At 49.8% G+C, this 27,903-nt stretch overlaps 2 protein-coding genes across 5 annotated transcripts; one reads left to right on the top strand and one right to left on the bottom strand.

Moving 5' to 3' along the window:
• LOC108152084 (AF4/FMR2 family member 4) lies at positions 1-18,913 on the top strand. Of its 2 annotated transcripts, XM_017281121.2 has the most exons (7): positions 1-1,010; positions 13,993-15,992; positions 16,053-16,681; positions 16,748-16,948; positions 17,025-17,196; positions 17,662-17,886; positions 17,956-18,913. In XM_017281121.2, exons 2-7 carry the CDS (start codon positions 14,010-14,012, stop codon positions 18,202-18,204), a joined length of 3,459 nt encoding a protein of 1,152 aa, XP_017136610.1. In that variant the 5' UTR covers positions 1-1,010; positions 13,993-14,009; the 3' UTR covers positions 18,205-18,913. The 2 variants fall into 2 exon arrangements, with proteins under 2 accessions (XP_017136610.1, XP_017136611.1); XM_017281122.2 differs by lacking the exon at positions 17,956-18,913 and having other exon boundaries at positions 2-1,010; positions 17,542-17,734.
• LOC108152086 (protein melted) lies at positions 18,798-27,903 on the bottom strand. Of its 3 annotated transcripts, none has more exons than XM_017281125.2 (9): positions 27,083-27,903; positions 23,243-23,454; positions 22,926-23,177; positions 21,288-22,853; positions 20,983-21,220; positions 20,710-20,861; positions 20,510-20,638; positions 19,560-19,841; positions 18,798-19,489 (listed from the first exon to the last, which is right to left on the bottom strand). In XM_017281125.2, exons 2-9 carry the CDS (start codon positions 23,345-23,347, stop codon positions 19,232-19,234), a joined length of 2,982 nt encoding a protein of 993 aa, XP_017136614.1. In that variant the 5' UTR covers positions 23,348-23,454; positions 27,083-27,903; the 3' UTR covers positions 18,798-19,231. The 3 variants fall into 3 exon arrangements, with proteins under 3 accessions (XP_017136614.1, XP_017136612.1, XP_017136613.1); XM_017281123.2 differs by having other exon boundaries at positions 20,710-20,879; positions 27,083-27,902; XM_017281124.2 differs by having other exon boundaries at positions 20,710-20,879; positions 23,243-23,451; positions 27,083-27,902.

Here is a 27,903-nt window from a genome sequence, read left to right as displayed (position 1 = left end):
AATGAAACAACAAAAAAATTTTCCAACTCGAGCGGTTGTGTTGCTGCGCGCGCGCGATAAAGAAATTGAAAAGTCGCTAAAAGTGTACAACAAAAGTCAACTGAATCGCTTGCTGCAGGTTGTTGATAAGCTATTGTTCATAATATATTTATGCATACTTATACTATAAATATTTTATTAGTACATTTTTTTTCCTGTTTGAATGCTCTTTGCGCGCGCTTGTGTGTGTCTTTCTGTGGCGCGCGGCCCCTGAATGCGAACGGGTTTTCGGTTTTCTGTGAAGCCTTATGGATCGCATTCGCGAGGCTGGCCCCAGGCCCCAGACCCAATAAAAGCGACACAAGGCTGGCTTTTCCTTAATGCCAAAGCCTTCGCCTGTAAATGCCAAAGAGACCCGTTGTTCTTCAGGCTTGATTCAATCGATTTTTCCATTGAAACGCTGCTGCTGTTGCTGCTGTAAGCGCGAGTGTGTGTGTGTGCGTGGGTCCTGCGAGGACTCTATACAAATAAACCATTTGGTTAGGTAAAACGAAACGAAACAATAGGCCCCGGAGGAAGCCGCAGCAGGAACTCGACTCGTCCTTCTTCCCGTCCTTTCCAGCTGCTGCAGCTGTTGTCGCGCGCGTATTCGTGTGTGTGGTATTGTTTTTGCGTACGTGTGAGCACTGGAACGATCATTCCCGTGCCTGTGCAGGAGTGTGTGTGAGTGCAGAAAATTTGAGCAAATTCCGTCCGCGAATCCGCAATTTCTGCACCAACGGAGCCACGCGCAAGAGAGAGAGAGAGGAGAAGGGGACGCAAGCGACAGAGGCCATAGAATCGAAAGAGAATGCTCTGGGAGGCCCTCTGACATTTTCATCATCTTCTTCATAATCCTCCCCTCCGGAGGAACAGCGCTGCTCCCGTCTCCACTCTAATCGACAATCGACTCTGCGCCCTCTGTTGCTGCCACATCGCTGCTGCCTCACTGCTGCCTCACTGCTGCTGTCGCTGCTTCTGCTGCTCTGTGGGTGAGTACTCTCAAAATATTCGCGGGTAGAAAGTTGTTATGGAACACCATGATGCGGGGAGACCAAGATGGAGGTAGAGTGGGAGTGTGAGCTCCCTCTGAGTGGGGAGGGGGCAGGTCATAGGTGTCTCTTTCTCTCTCTCCCTCTGCGGTTGCCTGGCGTCGCCTTGTCGTGGTTTTAAGCTCTGTGGCTGTAGCTCTGCTTTTTAGCAGGCATTAAAAGGTCAGGGCAACCCGACCCCCGGGGCTTCCGTATTGTGTATCCTGGGCACGTCCCGAGCGCGCTTCATTATGCCCCGTGTTGCAAGTTGCAAGCAGTTTGCATGACATCGTCGATAATCGATTTCGAAGCGACAAGGCAATCAGGAAGAGGTGCAATTGTCAATCAGCCAAGTCAATCACTGGCTTGGCCAATATCTGGTTAGCGTTTAGCATATTCATGATTATGCGGAGCGGACATTGCAACCGCTATTCCATAATGCGATACTTTTCTGTAGCTGTGCGAGGCTGTGGCGCTGTGGATCACTGGGCTAGCCATGTGGAGCTGGAGCTGGAGTTGGAGTTGGAGTTGGCGGAGTGCCGATTCCAGGAAGCCGCTAATTAAGCTTCAATTAATGCAGTTTCCGCCGAGAGTCTCTCCACTCTCCACACTCTTTTCCTTGCTTTTTCTGTGTGTGACACACGCCCCGATATGGCCGACAATCAACCACTTTCCGACTTACCACTTAATGTTATCTGGCGACTGCACTTTCACAGAACTCCCCCCAACGCCACGCCCTTATCACACAGTCCGATAACAGACCTCTAGATTCCCGATTTGTGGCAGCCCAATCGCAATATGTACACACACACATGCACACATACATATGTATGTATATGTAATTCGCGATAAACAAGTTTTAAATGTGCGAAATTTAGCAGTCCAGCCAGTTCTTTCAGTCGAAATGTGAAATGTGGTTATATATGGGTTTGATATATGTGTGTCTGGGGCTGGGGGGTTCTTTTGTGCCGCATTCAAGGTCAGTTGAACGCCCTGATTTAGGTCTTGTTTGATCTGGCAGCTTTTTGAAACCGGAGCAGATGAGCCCCGTCTCGGCTTACGTCGGACAAAAGGCAGGCCCTCATTGCGTTTCAAAGAGAGAGGGTAGAACGAGAGGACTAGTACCTCCCTGGAAAGGGGCCTGGGCCTTGGGCCTTGGGTCTTGGGCCTGGAACCTTGCCAAAGTTCTCGAGACACCACCACACAAGTTGACAATGAGCGAGGCCCTCAGGCGAGACTCGGTGGCGTCTCCAGCAGCAGCAGCTGCTCTTTGAAGTCTCTTTGCCGCTTTCTGCCATTCGGGTTTCTCGCTTTGGTTGGCTTTACGATTGCCTCCAGTCATGCCCAACAACTGTGCTCAGAGTCTCTGGTCTCTGGTCAATGGTCAAGACTGTCTGTGGCCCGACCCGCCCCACCACATGCCGCAAATCTCTCTATAATGGAGAGTGTCATGTGGCGCATGCCGCTGAAAAAGCGCTGCCAAGCGTGAAGTACACAACTCATTGTTTTTGCCACAGACCAGATTCGACCAGAGTCGGGGGCTCTAGATATACTATCTCCAATTCGTATTCGTATTCGACCGAGTGGCGTATGGCGTATGGCACAGGGAGGAGGCGGCAACGGCATCCATCAGGTATGAAAAATTATGTGTGTATTATGGCATGTCATAAAAAGCCATTTTCTTGATATCCCAAACACTTAAAGAGCAGCCAGTAGCTGCCATGAAAACCCAGACTCAGGCCCAGACCCAGACCCAGGCTGAGACTCAGACTCGGATGCACAGAGACTTTCTCTGCCATATGACAAATAATTTCAGTAGTTGGCGGAGTAATTGCCAACGCAATGAGTTGTTGATTAAGCCAAAAGAGCTCCGGAAAGAGCCAGAGAGAGAGAGAGAGGGAGAAATGCTAGTCACCATTTCATTCCGGTTCATTTCGGTCTATTCCGGTTCGGTTGGGTTCGGTTTTAGACCAGGCCAATGAACGATTCAACGCCCTCGACAACTTAAGAACTCTAAAAACAAATCAAATTTGTCGCATACTCGTACTCCCATGGTTTTCTTGGCAATTTCGAAAGAGAGTCTACATGGTTTCAAATGGTTTCAAAAAATTAATCGTTTTCCAGCAATCAGTAGCTTTTCTTAGTAAGCAAAGTCTCCCAAGCCCTAGAGATTTCAAACCATACTACAATATCCCTAAAACCGTTAAGTGAGATTGGGACTAGGCCTAGATTTTTCTAAGATTTTTCAGGGATAGTTTAATATGTAAAAGAGACTTTGTGGCAGAACTTTTATCTTTTTTTTTTTTTTTTTTTTTTTTCATGTGGAAAATTTGTATTTTATTGTAAACAAGTTTACTGCTACCTTTCGTGGCAACTTAATCTAGTTTTACATTTAAGGGGAAAAACAATTGATCACAGGAGATACATACTTAAACTTAATGTTACATATATGGAGTAGGTACATACATTATTTACAATATTTACAAAAAGTTAATGAGATGTTATAGGAGGGATCTAGTAGGGAGATCCAGTGGATGACTCCTTTTGAGTCTTCTTTTCCTTGGCGGGTTAATTAGACGTCTGGCTAGCGCATTAGGGTGACCACCAAGTCGTTGCAAGTACCTTGCTGCATGTAATTGTATAACATCGCCCACTTTGGGAACCTTTAGGTCCCTCTCGATGTCGCTGTTTCGTATGTACCATGGAGCATTGCATATTCGTCGTAGAATTTTTGACTGAGCAACTCTAATTTTATTTAAGTTGGTTTTTGACGCGATGCCGTAAACTTGAAGTGCGTATTTCCATATGGGGCTGAGGATGGACTTGTATATCGTGACTTTGCTGTACAGCGATAGCTTATTTCTTGGTGCAAGTAGCCACGCCATCTTTCCCGCTTTCGCCATCACAGACTGTCGAACCATGGTAGTATGGGTTTTGAAATTTAGTGACCTGTCGAGTACAACACCCAGGTATTTGTACGAGCTCTTGTGCGTAAGTGTGGAGCCCAGCATATTAATGCCTCCGCAAGAAAGTGTTCTCGTAGCAAAAGTAACATTAGCACATTTGCTGCTGTTGATGCCTATGTTCCATTTCTGAGCCCAGACCTCAAAGCTGCTCACATATTGTTGCAGAGCTTCCGTAGCTAGATTTATGCTTGGACTTCTGGTCAGCACTGCAGTGTCATCCGCGTAGGTTGCTATCAACACATCGTCCTCGTCCAACCCAGTTATTACCCTTGAGGAAGGCATATCGGCTGTATATAGGGTATATAACGTTGGTCCAAGAACGCTGCCTTGTGGGACGCCTGCACAGATTGGGCGCTTCGATGATTTTGCTCCATTTACAACAACTCTAAAACTTCTGTCCATTAGAAAGCTACTCACCAGCTGGAATAGCTGCGGCGGCAATATGTTTCTCAGCTTAAAGAGGAGGCCATCATGCCACACCCTGTCAAACGCTTGTTGAATGTCCATAAACACAGCTACCGAATACATTTTTTGCTCCATTGCATCAAGCGCGAAGTTGACCACTCGATGAAGTTGTTCTGGCGTGCCGTGACCTTGTCTAAATCCAAACTGCCACTTTGGAATTCTTTGCTTTACAGGTTCAAGCTGCATGATGCGGTTCAGTATCATTCTTTCCGCCATCTTCCCTAGCGCTGAGAGCAGGCTAATTGGTCTGTAGCCATCGACTTCTGTGTGTTGTTTTTCTGGCTTAGGTACCATGGAGATTAGCGCCATCTTCCAGCAGGTAGGAAAGTGTCCTATCCTAAGAATGCTGTTGAGGAGCAGCACTAAAAATAGCAGGGCTTTTTTAGGCAGTAGTTTTAAAGTCCTGTTGTCCAGCAGGTCCTCACCAGGTGATTTTTTGGCCTTCAGCTTCTTAATTTGCTGCACCACCTCTTGAAATGTGACTGGGCTTGCTGGCAAGGACATTTGAAATGGCATTTCCAATTGTAGCTCGACGGCCCTTCGTGTAACAGCAGACGTAAGATGAAATGGCTTAAATCTTTGCTCTAAACTGTCTGCGAAGATATCAGCCTTTTGCTGACTGGAGTAGCACCAACCGCCTGCTGGATTTTTAATTGGCGATTTAGGCATGACTACTCTTTTAAATCGGCTTGTAAGCTTCCAGAGAGTATAGTTGAAAGATGCATCGGGGCCAGCTTTTTCTAAAATGTTATCAATGCTCGTCTGCTTGACTTTTGCAAGTACCTTTTGCAAACGGTTTGATAGTCTCAAGTAGATTTGATGAACTCGAGTATCACCCGTTCTCGCATACTCTCTTCTTACTCTTCTTTTCAGGCGCAGGAGTGCTACGGCACTTGGGGAAGAGTATCTTGTCGTCGTTGGCTTGGTGAACATTGGTTTACAGGCGCAGCAGAAGATGCAGCCAATATTACGTTTCTCATAAATATCGAGATTGCATCTTCTATATCATCGGGACTTTTTATTTCCGTGTTGAGGTTGATTCTACTATCTAGTTCGGCTTGAAATACTTCAACGCAAGAGCCTCGAGGGAGAATTTGTTGCTTCATAGTTTTGATTTGAGGAGAATGATGCACTGATGCTACAATTGGCAGGTGATCCGAGGAGAGTTCATATTTAGTTTCCACTGACAGCTTGTTTTGCGCAATCCCGTTGACAATGAAAAAGTCGAGAGCAGAAGGTGTAAGGCGAGTGTTGTATGAGAAGAAAGTTGCCTCGCCAGTGGCAAGGATTTCGCATGTGCTACTGACGATGGCCTCTTGCAATCGCTTCCCTCGACAGCATGATCTGACGTTACCCCACCATGAGTGCTTTGCGTTAAAGTCACCGCCTGCGATGAATCTGTTCCCCAGGCTAAGAAAAAGTTGCTCAAAATCAGTTGTACTCCAAGGTTGGTTGGGTGGCAGGTATATTGAGGAGATCTTGATGCATCCAACATTAGTCGGCACACTCACGCTGGCAACTTGTATGTTTATCCTGGACGTAGGTTCGTTCTGAGTATGGGCAATGGACGATCGTATGAACAGAGCAGAGCCACTTTTCGATGTTCCACTGGGATGATCAGCGTAATATTGATCGTATCCTGGTACGAATGCTCTCCGACCAGGGCGCATATGTGTCTCTGTTATCAACATTACATCGATTTTATTAGCATTAAGGAAAAGTCGAAGTTCTTCAATGTTCTTGACTAGCCCTCGTGCATTCCATAATCCGATTTTTAATTGAAGCTTGTTCATTTTGAAATAAGCTTCTGTACCAGGTCGCGGAAGGCTTTGTTTGCCTCCATCGTATCCTGTATTAGTTTGAACATTTGATCCATTCTACTATTAAGGTCGTTTATAGCTTTTTCTAATATTTTGAATTTGCTACTAAAATGTTGATCTTCAGCACCATTAAACAACCGGGAGCTGTCATGTAATGTGTTCACGTTAATATTTTTCTCTGCACGCGGTCTTGTTATGTCTGCATAGGAGAACCCACTCCTCACATTGGCATTTGAGATGACTTGCGATCCGACTGGGTGATTTTTATTTTTGCTACTGGCAGGCATTCCATCTTCTGGTAGTCTGGCTGTCGGCTTAAGCTTCTTGCTGAGTTCAATTCGGACTGAACAACTTTTATAGCTAGATAGGTGATCTTCGCCGCAGTTTGCACAAATGGATTTGTTACTAAGACTTAGTTCGCACGATTTTGATCCAGTATAGTGGTCGCCAGAGCATTTTCCACAGACTGGCTTTTTAAGGCAGTAGTTTCGCGTATGTCCAAAATCTTGGCATCTAAAGCACTGCACCAATTCTTTACTGTGCTTTGCCTTAATTACTGTTACTCTGTGCCTTCCAATTTGAGTAATCTTAAGTGCCTCTGCAATATTTGGTGTTTTCTTTAGGTTCACGTAGAACATACTCTGTCTTGTTTTTAAGTTATTTATTTCATGATCATCCTCTTCATTTATTTCAATATTACGCCAGTTTGGCTTCCTGGGGCAGTAGATGTTCATGACTGTGAAACCCTTGTCGGTGAACGTGTGCTCAATTAAGTGTTTTGGTACATTTGGATGGATATCTCGAATAATCAATCTGTACGGCGTATCCTCTCTCAACTGATGGTGCCAGAATTCACAGTTTTGCTTCGTCAGCATATCAATAACTGTTCGAAAAGCTTGGGAATTTTTTGCATATATACGCGAAACTCCAAATCTGGATGTGCGAATGTCATACTCATCAGCTGGAATTACAGAATTGAGGGCGTCTTCGAGTTTGTCCATTTTATTCACTTGCGGCACGCAAATAGCTGGAGGCTTAGGCACTATGCTTGGCTGCTGCTCATTGCTAGCTTCGTTTGCTACTAGCCCATGTTGCTCTTCTTCGTCCAGTTCCATTACAGATTCAGCTTCTTCAGATAGCGCTGCATAGCGATTATTTAGAAGTGCTACTGAAGGGGTAGTAACAGGTGTAAAATTTTGGCGGCCCTTGAATGAGTGATTTTTTGGAATAGCTGGGTGTGTATTTTTTTGAATTGTTTTTGAGACTTTATCAGCTCTTTTTTGCTTTTTACTAATAGAGACCATCGGCATCTGAAAGGTACAATCTTTTCCTTGGGATACTTTTTTGGCTAAGCTTGAAGTAGACGCCTCAGCTCTCGAGGTGCTCGGTACTGAACATATGCTGCCAGTTACGGTATTTGCCATTGAGTAATTCGCTGGACATTTCCCTGTTGAAAAAGATAGTGTGCTCGTGGTAATAGTGCTTGTAGTCGTTGCGATCAAGCTACTATTGTAGTTAGGCGTTCCAATTGCCTTATATAGGTCTTTAGCCAAGCTGGCACGCAATTCTGCAGGTGCACCAGCTATTTTCCTCATCTTATCAGTCGCTGAAAGCTTACCACTAAGCTGGGAATGATCAGGTGAGTCTACGTCCATTTTTTGGCACTTCACGAAATTTGCTTGTTACAAATTTGTGATTGCCTAGCATCAAGAATTCTTGCTGCTAAGAAAAGTTGAGCTTTTGTTGCCCTTCGTTTGCGGCTGCGCGCAGGGCGAGGGCAAAAGCTTGCCCGCTGTACGACAGCTTACTTCGCTTACTGTTCTTTGTTGTTCTCGTGTTACCGACACCGCTACGCAGTGTCTAAAAATAGATTCTCGTGCGAGATAAGCACACAGAATGCACTTTGCGATTATTTAGAAACTTCAATGCGCGACACGTCCGTCTTCGACGAATGTATGGAAAGAACTCTTTGAGAACTTTTATCATAAATGTTATTTTATTTACTACAAAATCCCGATAAAATGAACTTTTACTCATTTAAAGAGGTTTTTATATCAAAGTTTTTGAAATGGTTAGAAAATAATATTGGGAATTATATGGAAATGTGTGTTTTATTGGCTTTAAATTTGTTGTTATGGATATTGATATTTACTACAGAAAAGGCCAGATATTCAATCGAAGGGTTCACGGCATTAGCCACCCCCTCCCCCCACAAAACTCCAACTTAATTTGGTATATATTTTCAAGTTTTTTGAGACTGAAGCTACATCTGGTGTTGCCTAATCTCCGCCTGCTGCCAGACTTTCCTTCAAATGCAAAACGAAACTTTTGCGTGCCGCCAAAAATTGTTTATAGCTTGCGGCATCAACAACAAAAACAAAAACAATAACAACAACTACATCAAATGGTAAATCAACAACAATCCATGGATCCAGCGATCCAGAGGCAACTTCAAAAGCGATTCAGTCGGCCGCTTCTTCCTGCTCTTTGCTGTTGCAAGAGCATTGCTTTGCCCCAATGCCCCGAGAGAGAGAGAGAGAGTCGAATGCCCGATTCCCGATACCCAGTGCGGCCGATCCCCAGTGCCCAATGCCCAATGCCCCAAAAGCCGCGTTCGTGACAGCCATCACAGACCCGCCCCCGTCTCCGTCCCCGTCTCCGCCCCTGGCCTGGCCGTTCTTCTTCGATTCACGAAACATGCGGCAGCAACGCAACGGAGGAGTTACTGCCCCCAAAAACAAATTGAAGAAAGACTGCGAAGGCGGCGGAAAGAGGAGCGGCAGCAACGGAATCGGCTAAAAATTAGAAAATCATGCTTACAATTCTCTTTCCCGTTCTGTTCTGTGTGCATAATGCGCGATAAGTCGGCAGGTGCAACATACAGCAGCACCACTGAAGAAGGGGCAAACACCCAGATGGAGAGTAACAGGGAGGGTAACAGAGGGAGAGAGATGGATGTGGCATAGAACCCGGAAGAGTCGAAAAGTTCCCCTCCGAAAAGTGAACTCGTCGCCCAAGTCCCACCAGCACCAGTACCAGTCGCAGTCGCAGTTGCAGACACACTCCCTGCTCCAATCCCACAGACATAAACTGTGCGCGCAACTTGCAACTGCAACACATTATAGCCGTGACTGCGAGGGGGCTGCCACAGCCCCAGCGACTGCGACTGCGACTGCGACTGGGGGCTTGGCTGCAGATGCGGGCCTGCTTGATTGTAATTCGCGGCACAAATGTTTCACTTCATTGGAGTTTCGTGGATCGTCGCCAGAACAGGAAGTGCTTTGACAAACAACAAACGGGAACAAATCGGGGTGTGGAGTGGTTTGGGCCCCCAGGGGCGTGACCGGGCCCCGCGGGTCTGGCCTGTCCACCTGTTCAGGGAGGAAGACCCCCACGACACACGGTTCAATAGCATATCAATTGACGAGAGTCGTCGTCGCAATCAGCCATCCAAAACATTAAGTTCCATTGAGTTCTGGATGTGGGGGGATCCCATGCACAGCCCAAAAGAGGTACTGCTAATCCCCCCTGCCACCCCCAGTGGAAATAAATTGCTATAAATACCCCGTTGTATATGGAAATAAATTGTTTCCAATGCAACTGCCACAACAGACAGCATGTACATACATATGTGCATACGAGTATGCGTGCGAGTGCGATGTATGCCAGTGAACGTGCTTCCCTATGAGCATATGACACAGATAAACCAGGGAGATTGCCAGGGAGACTGCCAGGGAGATGGGGATCGCATAAACATCCATCCATATGTTGGACCCTGTATGTTTACAGTGCGTTTCGAACCTGCAAGCTTGACAGCCAATTGACGCATGTCCAGGCCTCAAATCGTAGCAACACCTACCATCAACAACACCTTATCGGCCTCCAAAACCAACATAATTCAAATGTTCTACTGCACTGTATCGATTGATATTTTTGGTATATCTTATCAGTATTCCAATCGGTGCCTTCCTGGAAAAGAGACGAATCACTTAACGGAAGAAATTTACAGACTGCACATGGCCTTGATCGCAAAAAATACCACGCAACGACTATGAAAGTAGTTGTTTGAATTATATGGGATGTCACGCTACTAAAAGTCGCTACTGACGTAAAATACATTTCTTAGACTCAATAAACCAACAGTTTTTGTAAAAGAAGACAATATCCATTCAAGATGATATGGAAAAACATTAAACCAATGCTGGACAGGCTTTTTGAATTTGAATTTGAAGTAAAGTTAAATTGAAGACAAAAAAGTGTGCTAGAATCATATATCTATCATACTCACATAATTCCAATCCAACAATCCATGCAAAATCATGCACACGATATGCATGTGGATCTTGTACTATTCTCCTGCATTCTCTTTTGGAGCATCTCCCTTATAGTCATGAAACGCACTGCATATGCAGATTCAGATTCACGTTGGAATTGTGATGCGATGTGTCTGTGTATGGGAATGCATAATTGAGGAACAAATTGCGAAAGCCGTTCCCAGAAAACAGCTTGACCGTGGTCCGGACCGAATGGCGTTGATCTGAGAAGTTCTCTCGAGAAGAGCACTTATATGGGACGGAAAACCTTTTCGTAATCCTGTGCCTATGAATGAGAGACGAGAGGATGGTGCTACCTGCCTGTATCCAGGTGTGTCCTCTTAGTGTCCAGCTGGCAATAAAAGAGAAAACTCTTTGTAGATCGAAATCAGGTATATCTTGTTTTTCCCAGAGAGCCTGCCGGAAGAGCCTGCCTCTACCCTCCGCTGTTCCGCTCTGCTCGATGAAAAGATGCTAATGTGCGGCAGGCAGGAGGAGGTGTCTCCGCTGTGGCGGTGCCAGTCGCAGGCGAAGACATCAAAGGCAGCAATTAGCGTGGAGCCAAGCGCTAAGCCGTTTCCCATCCACGCGCTTTTTGCACTCGTCGCAATTGTTGCTGTGGCTGCAGCAGCAATTAAGTTGGCATTGCCACGACACTGCCACACTCGGGGCAGCCCTATTTTTGCTCCATCAAGCGCTTTAATCGAATTAGGGGCTATGCGGAGCTGATGGAGGAGGACGCTGTCCCAGCGACTGGCAATTGAGAGCATCGTCCATTGATTGGAGCTAATGTGCCGTGACGACTGGCCCTTGAAGGGTTTCCAGAGGGTCTATTCTCCAGGCGGCACACCGCTGCGTGTGGGCGCCTTGAACTATCCGCCATCCCTTCGCCCTGTCCATGTGGCGAGAGCGTCAGCGAGCTCTCGCTCCCGCTGGCTGTGGCATAGAAGTGACAGAGGCGACTCCGATAAGGCGTTGCGGAACGAAACTTGTTTCTCTCAAGCTTCGGAAACTTGCATCTTTCACTGCCAGGGCCACTCGGATCGATTCTGTGGATAGTGGCGGCGACAACTTCATTCCCGACGACCCGCTGTCTGCGGCTGTCTGCTTTCAATATGTATCCAGTAGACACTGTTTGTGTGTCTACTCCTCGTATCTTTGCGGTTGCAGACATGTGTGCCTCCGCTTCGTTTCATTCCAGGCCCTAGTGGGGCCCCCATGCCTCCACGCGGCACTCAGAAGCTCCCCCTGCCCGTTGTGGCATCCTCAGCGCCTTCAAGTGGCCTTCATTAGACCGCTGTCGTGTCTAGGGCGGAGGCCTAGAGCCTGCCTGCTCTTTAACGTCTCTTTAAAGTCCACTCGAGCTAGTGGAGTGGCCCGACAGCCGCAGCGCCGCAACGCCGCTTGAGACAGCCTTTAACATATCGTAAAACAAGGTCGTTTTCAGGATCCAAGCGCATTCTCGGGCTGGAAAAGGTGGAAAAGAAACGGACCAACAAACCGGTTGGCACTCTGCCAAAGCTATTCGAGGCACCTTCGAGGCACATACTCGTACTCGTATTCGCACTCGTACTCGTACTAGCATTCATTCGCACACAATGTGTATTCGTAAAGTGATTCGCTTCAAATGAACTTGCAATTATCTGAAAACTGGAGCAACTTCATTAAGCTGATTCTCCCCTCCCCTCCCCTTCGCACACTCTGCCGAAAACAACAACCAACTCGCGATGAATCTCCAAAAATTTTTGGGCTTGGGAGATCTCTGGGAGATCGCATAACAACATAACAACATGACACTAATGACGTGTGTGTCTGGGAGACCAACACAAGCCACAAGCCTCCGCAGGCAGAGGAGACTCCATTCAGGTTGGAGAATATCTGATACTCTCTCAAAGACGAAGCTAAACCTTCTTGTTCCTGGCGACGAAAGCTGTGGAAAATACATACAAAATATGATGTATGCACGGGTAGTAATCTATCAACTAAAAAGATGGAAAGATGCAAAGATGGATGCGATAAAGTGCGAACTCCCAAGCGAATCTCTGGGACAACAATGTGCCACACGAAATTGGATGCGAATTTGGAAAGTTCCGCAATAATGCTTTGGCCACGAGAGTGTCTCGGCTGGGGCACAACCAAAACAGTTGGGTCAACGTGCCCCAAGTGCCACAGAGATGCGTTGTCAACGACACTGAGAGAATCCACCTTTGAGATCAATCGGGAACAAAATGTGGAATAACTGGCACTATTCGAAAATTCCCCTTCTGACATAAATTTGAATGGACTACCCTTAATACATATTGGATTATTATCATTGTTGAAAATTCTAAGGAGGAAGAAGTTTGTTATATCTTGAATATAGAGTTTCTAATAATTTGTACGTATTTATTGTCTAATTGTTGGATGTGTTTTTTAGTTACCAACTAAAAAATGGTTATGTGTTCTCTGAGCGAATACTTTGGTATAGGTATAATCCGGCATAACAACAGACTTAATACTAAAGAAAATTAAATTAAAAAAAAAACCAAAAAGTCTACTTTACTTTTACTAGTATTTCTGCATAGTTTTAAGTCACTAATATAAAAATAAAAAACTAAAACATTCGAAGTTTTTCCCATTTTGATTTGTTGTGTAAATTTCCCATAGGCGAACGGATACTTTTGTTCCGAATGACACGAATAGAGAGGATTCACAACATGTCATGGAATGGAAATTCATTTGGTATTGGCTTCAATCTTTGTCGAAAGTCGAAAATTACCATTTAAATGTTGATTCTTTCTCGCCTGCTTTCCTCTCAGTGCACGAGTGTTTTGGCGATGAGACAATGGGACTCCTCATAACTTATTTATGCCCCCAGACCCAACTGAGAGCCAACGCAGGCGATGTGGTGTCCCAGTTCTGTTCGGTGCTTGGACAGGTGTTGCGGTGCCAGGCAGTGCGGTGTCGTGTCGGGTCATGTCGTGTGGCTGTCTGTCGCCTGTGAACTAGTTCGAGTCAATCACAGCCTTGGGGGCCTTTCCACTTTCCTGGCCGCAGAGCAGTTGTGCCATTCCATCTGCCAGATCGAAACGGATCCATGTTGCGTGCATGCGTGCAACTTGACCGAAAAAATGAATTGTGGCCGAATCGGTGGCGGTGGGAGGGGGAGGTGGAGGCCCGGCACGGGAGGAATACCTATTTTTGCATTCGGGGAAAAGGTCGGTGGCATGCAACTTGTTTGTGGGAAAGGAAATGGGAGCGGGATGCGACCGAAATGCCAGCATCCCAAAAATACGCAACCGAAATGTGGGTCGCCACAAGTGAATCACTCACGAATCACGAACCACACTCATACTCACACTCATCCTCTCTCTCTACTTGTTCTTTGTCTCCTCCTCAGTGGGCGAGTGAACGACCATGTCTGCCACGCTCTTCGACATGGCGGCGCAACCGGAGGAACAGCAACAGCAACTGCAACAGCAACAACAACAGTCTCTCCTGTCGACTCTCGAGGAACAGCAACTGGTGGCCGGACTGGCCTGTCTGGAACTGAGCGAAGGGATCACAGCGACCAGCAACTGCGATGGCAGCGACAGCGGCCTGGACGTGGCTAGCAGCTGTTGCCTCTCCCGGGTGACGCTGCAGCGCGGCCTCAGCAGCACCAGCGGGGGCTACACCAGCAGCAATGGCCTGGAGGACATCTACGACAGCTGCGAGCTGAAGGTGGTCACCAGCGGCATAGTGGATCTGGCTCCCAGCGAGACTGGCAGCGAGAAGGAGTCGCCTCCGAGGCGCACGAGCACCACCAGCGCCGTGAAGAAGAAGGTGGCCATGTTTGAGCCGGAACAGAATGCAGAGAACGCCACCCCGAAGGCACAGCCCCTGGAGCAGCTGCGTGGCCGAGTGGCCAACCTAAAGAGGGCCGTGAGCTTGCCCAGAAACTGTGCGGCACCTCCGTCCCCGGCCACACCGGCAGCCGGTAGCCGCGAAAAGGCACGGCTCTCGTCCTCCTCCTTTCGGGTGCCGACCACGCCCACGGCCACACCCACGTCCACGTCCGCGTCTACGCGACTGGCGCGCCCACAGAAACCCGATACGCTGCCCAGCGCCCTCAATCGGGCCCAGTCCGTGCAGCGCCTGGCCCAGGTTCAGAGAACCCCATCCCTCAGCCGGGCACGGACGCCAGGAACCCCCTCCGACGATGGTCGCTGGCCAGCTAATCGGGGGGCAGGAGGAGCCCGTCGCGGAATGTCAGTGACCCCGGAAGTGAGTGTCAGTCGCATGAGGGGCAGTCCGGCACCAGGGGGAACCCTGCCCCGCCGTCGCAAGCAGCAGTCCGTGGAGGATCTGACGGGCGGACGGCTCTCCAGGAGCAACTCGATCAGTCGAGCCGCCGCCGCCGCTGTGGATGCCAGGATGACGTCCTCGGTGATGGTGGTGCCCACGAGCAGGCGGAGCTTGGCTCCGGCCACCGCCAAAGTGAACTCCCTGCGGCGTCCCCTGCAGACGGTGCAGGGCCGGACGAAGATCTATCACGAGACGGCAGTACAGACGGCGCTGACCAGCGAGGACCTGGAGCAGGTCCTGGGCGGGGGTCTACTGCAGACGCGAGCTCTGGACGCAGTGGAGCAGAGGGATCAAAGTAGCCAGGCGGAGCCAGACCAGCGGGACTTTGAGCTGGAGCAACTGCGACAAGAAGTGCGCCAGCTGAGCGGGAAACTGCAGCGGGAGCGGGAGGAGAAGCTGGCCATGCAGCAGGAGCTGCACCTGAACACGGAGCGGGTCATGGGAATGCTGGAGCTGGCCCGCGTGGTCAGCGCCAGCGCTGGGACGCCCACATCTGAGGACAGCAACGACGGAGGCGGCCACGACAGCCTCCTCATGCTGGAGTCGCAGATCCAGATGAGCGGACACGAGCTGTTCGAGCGCCAGCAGGAGATTGGCCAGCTGCGGGCCATGTGCCGCACTCTCCAGTTGGAGATGCGCCGATCACTGGCCACGCAGCAGCTGCTGCTCCAGGAGAAGGCAGCCATCGAGCTGGAGTCCAGCGAGCTGCAGGACTTCCTGCAGCACGAGAAGGCCGCCCAGTGCGACGCCCTGCGAGAGCTCGAGGGGGAGCACCAGGCGGCTAGGGCACAGCTGGCCCATCGCGAGGAGGAGGCCAAAGTGCTGCGCGACGAGTGCCGGCACCTGGTGCGGCTGAATGAGCAGAGGCGCCAGGAGAACCGGCTGCTGCAGACCAAGTACGCGGCCCTGGAGACCAAGTCGCGGGAGCTGATCCACCAGCAGAATGCCTCGGTGGCGGGCGCCTCCACAGCCCTCTCCGGACTGCACTCCCGGCTGGATGGACTCGTGGAGCAGCTGGTCTACTCCTACAGTATTTCCGAGCAGGATTTGGAGGTAAGTGGACCCCAAAGTAGTGCTCCTGTGGCGGTTCTAATCCTCTGAAACTCTTTGCAGGACATCCGCTTTCAAGCAGAATCCGAACAGGTCCATAATGGCGTTAGGCCCAATGGACTGGACCTTCAGCTCTGTCCGGCCACTGCTGGAGAGGCCATGCACACGCTTGTCCTAGCCAGCGATGGCTCCCTGTCGCCGCAGCGCAACCAATCCTTCATAGCAGCCGTCATCGGTGCCATTCGCCAGGCCACCACACACTCTGGCAAGCGTCTCTCGCTGCGTCAGGCGGGAAAGCGCAATGGAGGAGCAGGATCAGGAGCAGGCGGCGGAGGAGGAGGAGGAGGAGGAGGAGGAGGAGGTTCCACTCAAAACGGGTCGGGAACGGCCACAGCAACAACGGGCCATGAGCAGCCAGGAGAAGATTCCGACTCGACGGAAATGCTGGACTCTGAGACAGAACCCTGCCTGCTAATGATGGACAATGTGTTGGAGGATGTGGTCCATCCGGACTCTCACTCACACAACATGGTCTCCTCCTGCACGGGCATGATCTCCCAGATCGAGCTGCCCACAGAGATGATCAGTCACCAGAACGGAGGCGACGACTCGCTGCAGCAGCTGTCGCAGGCCATCACCAATCGCCAGCAAATGGAGCTGCACATGCACAAGATCAGTGCACTTCCCATGAAGTAAGCCATCGCTACCTGTTCTTATTATAAAAAGCATTAGTTCTCATGGGTTCGGTCTCCTTGCAGTCCACGCGATCAATGCAACACAGAGGAGCTGAGCTGCCACGACTCGCTCGCAGAGCTGCCATCTCTGATGGAGTACAGCACGGCCCAGGCAGTGGTGGATCAGGTGATCGAGGTGGACACGCTGGTCACCAAGCTGCTCAAGGTCCTGAGACTTGTTCAGCTGGACAACGACAATTGCATCCAGCAACTGATTGTGGACAAGTGAGTGGGGGGATTGTTTTGAGCTTTTGAGCTTTGACTGATTGCTGATCGGTTGGTTGTCTGTGCTTTTTTGTAGGAACAAACTACAACAGCATAAGGAGGACATGCTGGAGAAACTAAAAGACTTGGAGGACGTCAATCTGAAGCTGCAGGACGAACTCATGGATGCCACACAGGAGCTGATGATCAAGGGGAGCGACCTCAGCGGGGCCAAGGCCGAGATGCAGCGCCACCGCAACGAGATCGACGTAAGATTCTAGATCTTGATTTTGTGGATCCTTTTGTGTTGCGCATCCTTCGAAGACATTTCTATATATCGTTTTTCGTTTATCGGCAGATATATATACTATATTTTCATATGTTACGAACCAATCTCTCGACCGCGATCTTATTTTATTTTTTTTGAATCATTTAGTTTAGTTGTAGTCTTAAATCCAAATAAATCACTTGGCTTATTTATCTCTTGTGTTCGGCTTCGGCCTTGGCTTCGAGCTTCGGGCTGAGATCTTCGTATATAATTTGTTTCACTTTGTTTCCAATCATCACTGAATCATCTCCACTCCATCAACCACACGACATCGCTGGTACGGCAGTCACAAATCAAGCTCAAAAGCGCACTCTTTCGTTTAAAATGAAACCCAGAGCCCAGTCCAGAACTAACCAAACTAATTGCAAACGCTAATCCTTCAACCGCTAATCCTCCGACCGGCCAGCGCCTCAACGAAGACATCTGCACGCTGAGCACCCTCTGCAGCAGCTACAAGAAGCTGTCGCCCACCACAGAGTTTCCGCCCATGCGCCTGCTCTCGCCCCCCAGCCAAGACACCGAGCAGGGCGATGTGGCGGGTATCCTCAATCTCCTAAGGATGTGGCAGGCCGGCGGTCAGCTGCAGGATCCACGCCTCAGTGGGTATCTGCAAACGCTGTGTGGCAGCCAGGTGAGAGCCATTGAGTGGGCCATTCAGCCACATCGAAAGCATCTAACTTCTCTCCATCCCCTTCCACAGGTCCCGAGTCTGCCGCAGGACAACAACAATGTGGAGCGCCTGAGGATCTACGCCAACCAACTGGAGCACGTCTCGCGAGTCCTGGGGGATGGCCTGCCCTTGGAGCTGCACACGCCACTCCAGCAGCTGCGGCAGGACATGGAGACCGTCAGGCTAAACGCCAACTGGACGCAGCTGCTGGATCTAAACGAACCTGACCACAATGCCAATGGGGATGTGAACTTGGCCTCATCGTCGCAGTTGCCTTGAATCGTGTCAAATTGTTGTTAATTCTCTAGTTAACTATTAGTACTATTGCAAGTTGTTTAATAGATAGTTACAAATGTTTGCGTCCAGCTCTCGTCTGTAATGCTGTAATGATGGAAGTTACCAAACTCCAAACTCCAAGCAAAACTGTAGTTCTAAATGTTTTAGCCCCTCCAAAGGTGGAACTATCTTAAGAAAACAAATATTGTCTTACAAGCTGCAGCAGCAGTGCCATATGTAGCATTTTTGCTGAAGGAATCAGTTCCTTTATCCAGTCCTGGCGTCCCATTGAAAGTATTAGAGGCATTCCTGCAAGGAATGCATTGAAACCTTGTTCCCAAACCCAATTTTCAATTTTAAGCTATAGTCGATTTTAGTTCGATTGAAAAGAGTTTCGTTGGCATTTCTAGTAACAAGATACACATACAAAAAAGATGTTTTATCAATTCTGTTTTATCCGATAGCAACGATAGGTATTGCCACAGTTTATAAGTGTGTCAAAGTCCCAAATTAACTCAAAAAGACGCGTCCATTTTCAACTGCGAATATTAGCAGCAGATATTAAGAACTCCCTACCATTACGGCCATAGCTCTGATTGTATGTAGATAAATCTGCTTTAGCATCGGGCGTGGAAAGGTGAAACTCACGATCCGACTTTGAAAGCAAGCTGTTTGTTTAATACACGTACAATAAATAAGCATAAACTAAATACATATGTATAAAAATCAACTATGAATGAAAAAACAATTTCGCAAAATTTTTGAAATCCCTTGAAACGGTAAGTAATTGCTAGATAAGTCTATGGATAATAAGTACATGTATATGTATGCTGTGTATATATAGAGTAATATATATATATATTGTATATATGGTGTATTTAGTGCGTGGAGGGGGATACAGCTGTCCTCTGGGCGCCGTTGTCCCTTGTCTTTTGTCTTTTGTGTGTGTTGTGGTTGCTCTGTCTTTACATTTACAAATAATCTCACAATGTGGGTGCTCCGCATCCTATCATCCTAGCCTTCTAGCATCCTAGAAGGAGGGCTTGCTGCTGCCCATGCTGCGGGCCGGCAAGCTATTCGTCTTTGCCGTGGGGTTGTCGCGGGCCTGCGAATGGGCCACCACGATGCTGAGGCACTGCACCCACTCCTCGGCATTCTTGCCGTCCTTCGGCTTGAGTATTAGGGTCTGGTCGGCGGTGAAGATCTCAAACGCCTTGGGTATGTTACGTGCCCCCCGCGACACCTTAACCGATCGGATCTGGTTCACATCGATGCTCTCTCCCCCGCTCTGAAGAAAAGAATAAACCCAATCGGAATTACGATCCTCTCGTATAGTGATTGCTCTGGCGTGCTCTTACCGATCCCTTGCAGGAGAGATGGGCACCGGAGAGCGTGAAGTAGCGCGTACGCCAGCGCCTGAACAGCCGCCACTTGCCCTTCTTCTCCTTCAGCTGGCCCTCGATCATGGGCTGGTTGCTGCCATTAAGGAAGCCCACCGCCTTGTCCGGATGATTGCACAGGAAGCAGCCCCACTGGTACTCGAGTTCGTTGCAATTCGGATTGGATTTGTCGGTGATGGAGACCTCAAACACATCCAGAAATCCCGAGTGCCGCAGTTCATTCACGAGTATCTCGCGGTCCTAGAATTAGGTCAAGGATTGGATATATGTATAAAATGAGCGGGAACGTTGTCAGCCGCGGCAAGGGCCGCGTATATGTATATCTAGTCTTAAGATTTAGGTAACCTACATATATCGAAGCCGATGACTCTCTCTCTCTCGCTTTTTTTTAAAAGGCATTTTTCATGACAGATGGAAATAGATAGATAGATAGAAAGAGAGGAACCAAGACCCGTAAAGACTAGCTCTTGAACTTCGTCTATCCTCCATTCCACATATGGAATTATTTTATTCCAATTTTCCTCTACTGTTCTCGCTCTTGCACTTCTCACAATAACACCAACTGTTACAAATTTTATATCTCGCTCCCTCAGAGGACACACACTGCACGAGGAAGGGTGTGCTTGTAAGAGAGAGAGAGAGAGAGAGAGAATGAGTAAGCGCGTTTCGTAGTCCCTACAATTTATTTGTTCCTTCTAGCTAAACCGATCTAAACCAGATTACCGAATTTCAATGGTTCAGCCACATTGTAAAATCGCTGGAGACTGAGTACCAAATTGGATTGCTCTAGCTCTTATGGTCTTTGGGGTCTAAGCGGTAATCGAGCTGTCGAAAGCAATTCCTTCTGGGCGTACTCTTTGAGTATTGTGTATAAAATATGAACTCTGCAGCATTGTCTCAAGACCCACCTTGACCTGGGGAAATTGGCTGGTGACCAGCTCCGTGAAACTTCGGTTCTCGCACTTGAGTATCTGCCAGATGTTCTTGAGATTGCTGATACCGGATTCGCGTGTGCTCAGCACGCACTTCTCCTTCACCTGAAATGGGAAGTGGGTCTCATGATTAGGTTCTGCGACCTGTACGGATCGGTGCGGGGTTTCCCACTTACAAAGTGCCGCACTTGAAAGTCCAGGAACATCATGTGTATCCAGGTCTTGGGGTTGCGGGTGCGCATCGTGAAGCACGTCTTCGAGTAGAGGCAGTGGGGTCCGCGTATCTGGCAGGCGAAATGCAGCTTGGCCACCTTTTTCGTTCGTCGCTCTGCGAATTCATTGGAAACTGTGTGATGTGTTTGTGTATGGATGTGTTTGGTGTGTGGGGTGTGGTGTATACGGATGGTCAGAGATCGAGAGAGGAGCCAGAGATCGAAGCACAAGCTTACCCTCGATGCTGCAGCGCGTGGGTGGAGGCAGGTGCTGCGAGACCTCGTCCATGTAGGACTTGATCGAATTGAAGTTCTTCTCGCAGAACTGCTGGACGGGATCGCGCATTATCTGGTACGGCTCGAAGGTGCTCATCCTTTGGTCCATCACACTGTTGGCATTGAGGAGGGTCCGACTGGTGTTGTCGCTGCGTCGCGGCGCCACATTGGTGGTGGGTCCCGAGACGATGACTTCGCTCTGCAAATATCAGTGGATCGTTAGCAATCAGCTTTCATTGGGCATTATCGTGCCTGTTTCCACTTACATTCCCGTTTACGGGCAGCTTCATCACCGACTTTGCGTTGCCGTTGCTGGAGGATGCGCTGGGCAGTGCTGGCGAGGCATGGTGCACGGACACCGCATTCTGCGGCTGCTGTGAAGGGGCCGCAGCCGCAGCCGCAGCCGCAGCCGCCGAGGCTGGAGGTATGGAGATCGATCCCACCGACTGATTCAGGGCATCCGTGCTGTACTTCATCAGCACCGTGCTGGAGTTGAGCAGTGTCGAGGGCCCCTGCGAATGGGGCCGCACCTTGGAGGGCGACGTGGTGACGGTCACTCCGCCAGAGGTGACGGGAATCCCGTGCTTGTTGTGGCCCGTGATGACCACGTTGTTGCTTAGCGGCGGCACAGGCGTCACGGGCGGGTTGCTGAACGTTGCCGGCGTCTTGGGCGTGGCCCCCGACTGCACCACAACGTTCCCGTTCGAGCTGCCTCCCGGCTGCTGGTTAATCTGCGAGTTGCTCAGCCGTGTCATGCTCTTGTGGAGGCCTCCGACGGAGCCGCTGGCCACATTCAGCCGCGTCACGCTCCTGTGGGTGTTGCTGGCTGGATGCAGACGTCCCGTGCTCCTGGAGTCACCCAGTTTTACGCGTCGCGTATAGCCCGCGTGCTGCGGCGTTGGCGTCGGCGTGGATGTGGCGATGGGCGCTGAGGTCGGAGCCGCACTGGGCGTGGCATTAACGGTGCTGCTGCTGCTGCTGCTGGTGGTGGCCGCCTGTTGGATGATCGGTGCTGCAACGGGAGCTGGCTTCAGGGGGGGACTGGGGCTGGAGCTGGTGCTGTTCAGGCTGACGATAGTGACGCCGCCGGAGGTCTTGTTGGCCGGGACACTGCCCACATCCTGCTGGGAGCTAAGCGCCGCATTCTTCTGCCGCACGCAGGCCAGCACCTTGTCCGTGAAGAGCACGGGATATGCCGAGCACAGCCGCGTGGCCTCCTGCTGCAGCAGCGCCTGGGTGGGCAGGTGCTGCAGCACGAAGTCGAGCGCCTGCTGGGCCGTCACCTTGCTGCCGATGCCCGCGGTGGTTAGGATCTGGGCGCACAACGTGGCCGTGCTGGGATTGGTCTTGGCCGCCAGACGAAGCTGCTCGAAGTGGTCGACGAGCAGGTGGGGAGCGTGCTGCGCCAGCTTGAGGAGGATCTGCATGGTGATGCTGGAGGTGTCGTTGTCGAGCAGAAAGCCGCACAGCTGGGGCACGCACTCCTCTAGCACCTCGGGCGACTTCTGCACGATCAGAAGGTAGAGCTGGAAGACGGCCATACGCTCCTGGGGGTCGCACTGGGGCAGCAGCGGCATGAGCAGCGGAGCGTGTGGCGTCACCGCCTCGGGGGTGACCTCGTACACCTGCGAGAGGACGCGCAGCAGTCCGTAGTTGCCGGAGAGGATGGACTCCATCACGGACTCTGTATGGGGACTCAACAGGATGGCGTGGTCGATGGCCGCCAGCGACAGGTAGCTGGCCAGGTTGCGCGACAGCTCCTTGTTGCCCTTCGGCAGGAACTGTACGGCAATGGGCAGCGCAATTTTCATCAGTTCTTTCTTATCGTAGTTCTGTTTGGGTTCAATTAGAGTGGATTAGTATCTATGATCATGGATGATTCTATGATTCTGAGCGCCACTCACTAGAAATATGCTAGAGATAATGTCAGCGGCGATCTTGGCGTGCGGCGGCTCCTCCTTTGTGGCGCTGGAGGGCTGCAGGTTCCAGAGCAGGCAGGTCTTCAGCAGGTCGACCAGGGCGGCACAGTAGCGCTCCGCACTGCGGGTCTCCCGGATGCAGGAGAGCACCCGCGTCACGCAGATCTCCACCACGCTCTGGTCGTTGTTGTTCTTCACGTAGTCCGCATGGGAGATGATCGGGCTGATCTCCGAAAGCTGCAAGCGAGTGAAGGTGAAGGTGGATCGGGGTTCATAAAAGACTTGCTTGCAGATAGACCTACCACCTCCGTTATGTCATCCACAATGTCCGCATCGGGCACGGAGAAGAGATCCCCGGCCCGGGACAGGTCGCGCTTGGCGAGCACTTTCGTGAACAGGTCGTGCATCTCGCGGGGTTCGCTGGAGCTCAGCTGGAGGTGGAGGCTCCCGGGAATGGCGGCTGGCGGTCAGTCAGTGGCCTTCGTGGCCAGCGGTGCCTCATCTGTGGCAGCTGCTGAAAGCGAAACGAACTCGAGTTAGGGACTTGGCTGCTGTTTATTTTGGTCGCTGCATTTTTTTCACTGTCATGTCTGGCTGGCTGGCCCATTGCCAAAGTTCAGGCGCCTCCGGCAACAACTTTTTTATCTTATCGGCCGGCAGTCGCAAATGCGCGAACTAGTCCAAGTAAAGCGGCCCCCCGAAGCCCCTGCCGGGACTGCCCAAATATCCGAATCGCTCCAGAATGGTTTCTGTTCTGTTTCTATTCTGTTTCTATTCTGTTTCTGGTGCACTCGCAGTGCTCCAACATACCACAATAGCTGTATAAATAGAGACGTACTTGTTGCATTGTCTAGTCGCGTATTATCTGGATTTAGATGCCCTTGCATAGCTTCTGTTTGAAGCGGAAAGAGTACTAGGTTTTCCACTAAGATAATATTACATCAGCATGATGATATCTTGTCTATCTATACGGCCACTCGATAATCGGAGTATCTTTATTGAACTTTCGGATAACTAGTGTGGGTCTCCAATTCCATACCCCTCGGAACATCTGAGGGATCTAGAGGAATCTGCTGTTCTGCTGTTCTGCTGTTCTGCACTTTCTGCCACTGCACTACGAGACTCGTACAAGTGATTCCACGAACTGGATGGAATTCGGTTTTACTCAAATATTTCCGTTCAGTTCTGTTCTGTTCCGTACCGCACCGTACCGTGGGGTTTCCCCCTATCGCTTGCACTTGGCTCAGTTGTTTGCTCTGATAGCAGGCACAAGCTGTTGACCAACTTGCAGCCGTAGACGTCTTTGGGCTTTGGGCCTTAGGCCTGGGTCTGGGTATGGGACTGGGCATGGGTGAGGAATGGAATGCGTTTGGGCCAAGCTGTGGTTGGCTACGGATTTTGATTAGATGCGCAAAATTCCGCTGGGGGATTAGCCCCGACTTAACGGATCACTGGGGAATTTGCTTGGTGGCCAAATGAGTGGGCGCCGAAGAGCTGACAGAGAGAGAAACGTCATTTCTTGTCTGGCACTGCAGTCGCGCCATCAAGGAAGCCAACGCCAACGCCAACGCCTAAGTTATTAAATTTTCAAATAAAAACCAAAAGTTGCATAATCCATAGAGGGGGCCAGTCCAGTCGTCCGTCAGTCGTCAGGCAGCTCTGCACGCGAATTGCAGACGGTCTTGTCTTGTCTTGGGTTTGAGTTTGAGTTTGGTTGGGGCCTGGGACAGACATTTGCTTCCTGGAAACCGGGACAGCGACAGAGACAGAGACTGGGACTGGGACAGGGACGGGGAGAGGGAGAGGGTAAGGAGACAGAGACAGAGACAGAGACGTAGCTCTTTGGGTTTCTTTGGTTTTCTTTTGGCTTGTGGTTGTTGTTATTTATGGCTCATTCGCGCTCAGGTTGCAGCACCAACAACAAACAGAAAAACTGGTTAAAAAATAAATAAAGAAGCAGCAACAAGTCGCAGCAAGCAGCAGCAGCAACTCAGAGCGCCCCGAGAGAAATTTAAAAGAGAAATAGAAACACACATATGCACATGCACATGTGTATGTACGAGTATATATGTACATATGTATGCACGAGTACGAGGTATACTCGTAAGTAATGGATGGGATGGGATGGGATGGATGATGGCGTTGGCTAAAACATAAACCGAAACCGGTGCGGCAGGTTAATACACACGAAGCACGGACCACGACCACGACCACGATCACAGACCACGAACCAAAAGCCAAGAGCGAAGAGCCAAGAGTGCGGTGGGGCTGTGGGGCAGCGGCAGACACAGACTCGTAGCTCAAAGATTTTGGAGACACGAGTGGAAACAAAGGCTGTGCCAAAACCCAAGACAAGACTCGATTGGAGGTTCCATAATTCTCTGCTTCGATCTTATTTGCATTGCCTCTCAAATGGCAGGGGTCAGACCTGTCCGTCTGGCTATAACAAAATGGTAACAACTTTTAAGCCTTTTAATTACCAGCGTTTCGTTGTGATCGGTGTGCGAATGACTCAATTTCCACTCCGATCGAGAGATCGGGGAGACAGAGAATGCGTAACCCTATCTGTGAGGCCAGGGCTCCTCTGGTGGGCAACCAGGTGGCAAGGCCATAGGCCTTCCTCTCCTTCTACGGATTTCTTGCAAGCCCCTCTCTAGCCCTCCCTAACTGTCCGCAGTCTCACATAACCGTCACACTGGTCGTATACGTATTCCGATACCACGCTAACATTCAGCTTTTCCGACTCGCATTGCGTGCATTGCCAGTGTTTTGTTCTTGTTTGTGCATTCTTTTGTCACAGTCGCTGCTCTGAAATACCTGGCCAGCGGACAGTAGACAGACAGCGCCCGTTGCCAGCCCGGAGCCAGCGGCCAGGGGAGCGTCAAGTGTCTCGATCGAATGCAACGGGCAATGGGCGACGGGCAACCAACTGTCCAGAGATCTGGCGACTGGCGCGACTGCAATTACCAGTCAGAGTCTGCCACGGGGGTGGGGGGTGGGGGGGCTAAGCGGGGAGTTTGGCGAACGGCAGTCATAGAGCTGGCCGCAAAGCACCCAACTAGCACGAGTATCAGTGGCCGATGTTGTGTCTGGAAACCCGTTTTCGATATTGCCTTTTTTCGTGCACAGAGCACCGACGGGCCACCCTACGCATGCGCAGACAGTCACCGTCACCGTCACCGTCCCCGTCATTTCTGGGTGGATTGGTACGAGTACGATAATATATTTGTCTGTCTGCTGAAATCTGGGTTGCAGATGTCATCAATGGATGATTTGTTTCTGGATGCGATATTCCTTTAGGTTAGAAATGTGGGGATTTCATCTATAAGTTTTTGTTTGCCAGCAGTTTCATGGTATCCGTTTGCTTATGGGAAATTATTCACACATAGCACGGATAGGATCGTTGGATGGGTCGCAAAGATTGCTAAAGATCTAAAAGAACTATCCTTGAGTTGATTACCGAATCAAGATCTGTATATCACAGAAGATAATGCATGTTAGAAAATATCTGAAGCATTAGGATGGCACTGAGCTAATATTTGCCTCATGCTATCACCTGGGGATTTACAACTTCTCTCTCTATCTACCGCAAAACAACAAAAATCAAAAGAAGTATATTTTATTCGTCTTTCCCGTCTACGGATTGCTTGGGGGGGGGGGGGGGGGGGGGGGGGCTGCGAAAAGTAAAGACAACATCAACACGGTAATCCGAGAACCAGGGAATGGATAGGAAATAGAGATGGGGATGGTGATAGGGGGATATGGGAATGGTTGAAAAATGAGCGGCGCGTGAAACTTATTAATGAAAAGTGCCGCAAAATAAGAAATCGCTGAGAATTAGCACAACAACAGGAACACGAATCACATTTGGGGAATATTCATATAGTAGATCCCGCCGCGTATGAGCCCACCCATACACACTCAAACTCACTGAAACGCACACACACACACACCAATACTGACACACACACACGCAAGAAGTTTTTGCAGATTTGAATGAGGCTTGAAGCACGGTTAGAGGAGCTACCTGACTACCTGGCTGTCTGAATTGTGTCCGCGATGAAACTGAATTTGAATTTTAGCGTTGAATTTTGAATTTTGGATCCGATCACAGCACAAAACGGTAAATGGCCGAAACTTACCGAATTGCATCTGAGGCTGGCAGACAGCTGGCCATATCAGTGGTGGTGCAACAACTGCTGGAACTGGTCGAAGTAGCTCTCCCTCTCCCTCTCTCTCTCTCTTTCTATCTCTCGCTTGGCTCTCTTTGTGGCTGGTTGAAAAGGTAGAAAATGTTGCTGTTGCTGTTGGCCAAGTCAGCCGCACAGCCGCAGATCCGTGGTTGTATTTGTTGCCGTTGCCTCTCGCTTTGGGTGTAGTTCAATAATAATATAATTGTTGCTGCTGTTGCCGTTGTTGTTGCTGGTGTTGTTGCTGGTGCTGGTGCTGGTGTTGCCGATAAAGCAAAAAACTTGGTATTGCCGTTAGTGTTACTTATTTTTTAAGGCCGTGCTTTGTTGCAGCGCCAGCGCATTGCTTTTTATGCAAATTTTCGTATATTTCGTCCGTATATTATGTACATTATGTATATTCGCGTATATCTTGAATTATTTGTTCTTTATTGGACCTCCTGATGTGTGAGTGCGCCAACGCTGCTGCCGTTGTTTTAGCCACAATGCCCTGCGTTCCACTATGCCTGATTTCTTTGTATTTTTGCTAATCACATTTTGTTAACACACACTCGCGCACACAGGCGCACACGTATCCGTACACACGTACAAAAAAAGAGAGCGGCCAGCGAGGTGAGGTATAGACCAGACCCACCGACGACGACGACGACAACGAACGAACGAACGAACGAAAGACTCGGTGCGCGTTGGCCAAACGAACGGCGTTAAGGCCCAAACGTAGAACCGGGAATGGCGAGGCCTCAGCAGCCCAATTGTCTGACTTGGCTCCGATC

The sequence above is a fragment of the Drosophila miranda genome, chromosome XR (assembly GCF_003369915.1).
Source record: "Drosophila miranda strain MSH22 chromosome XR, D.miranda_PacBio2.1, whole genome shotgun sequence".
NCBI classification, from domain to species: Eukaryota; Metazoa; Arthropoda; class Insecta; order Diptera; family Drosophilidae; genus Drosophila; species Drosophila miranda.
Note: the sequence above shows the minus strand (reverse complement) of the source record. Positions and strands in the feature narration are given on the sequence as shown.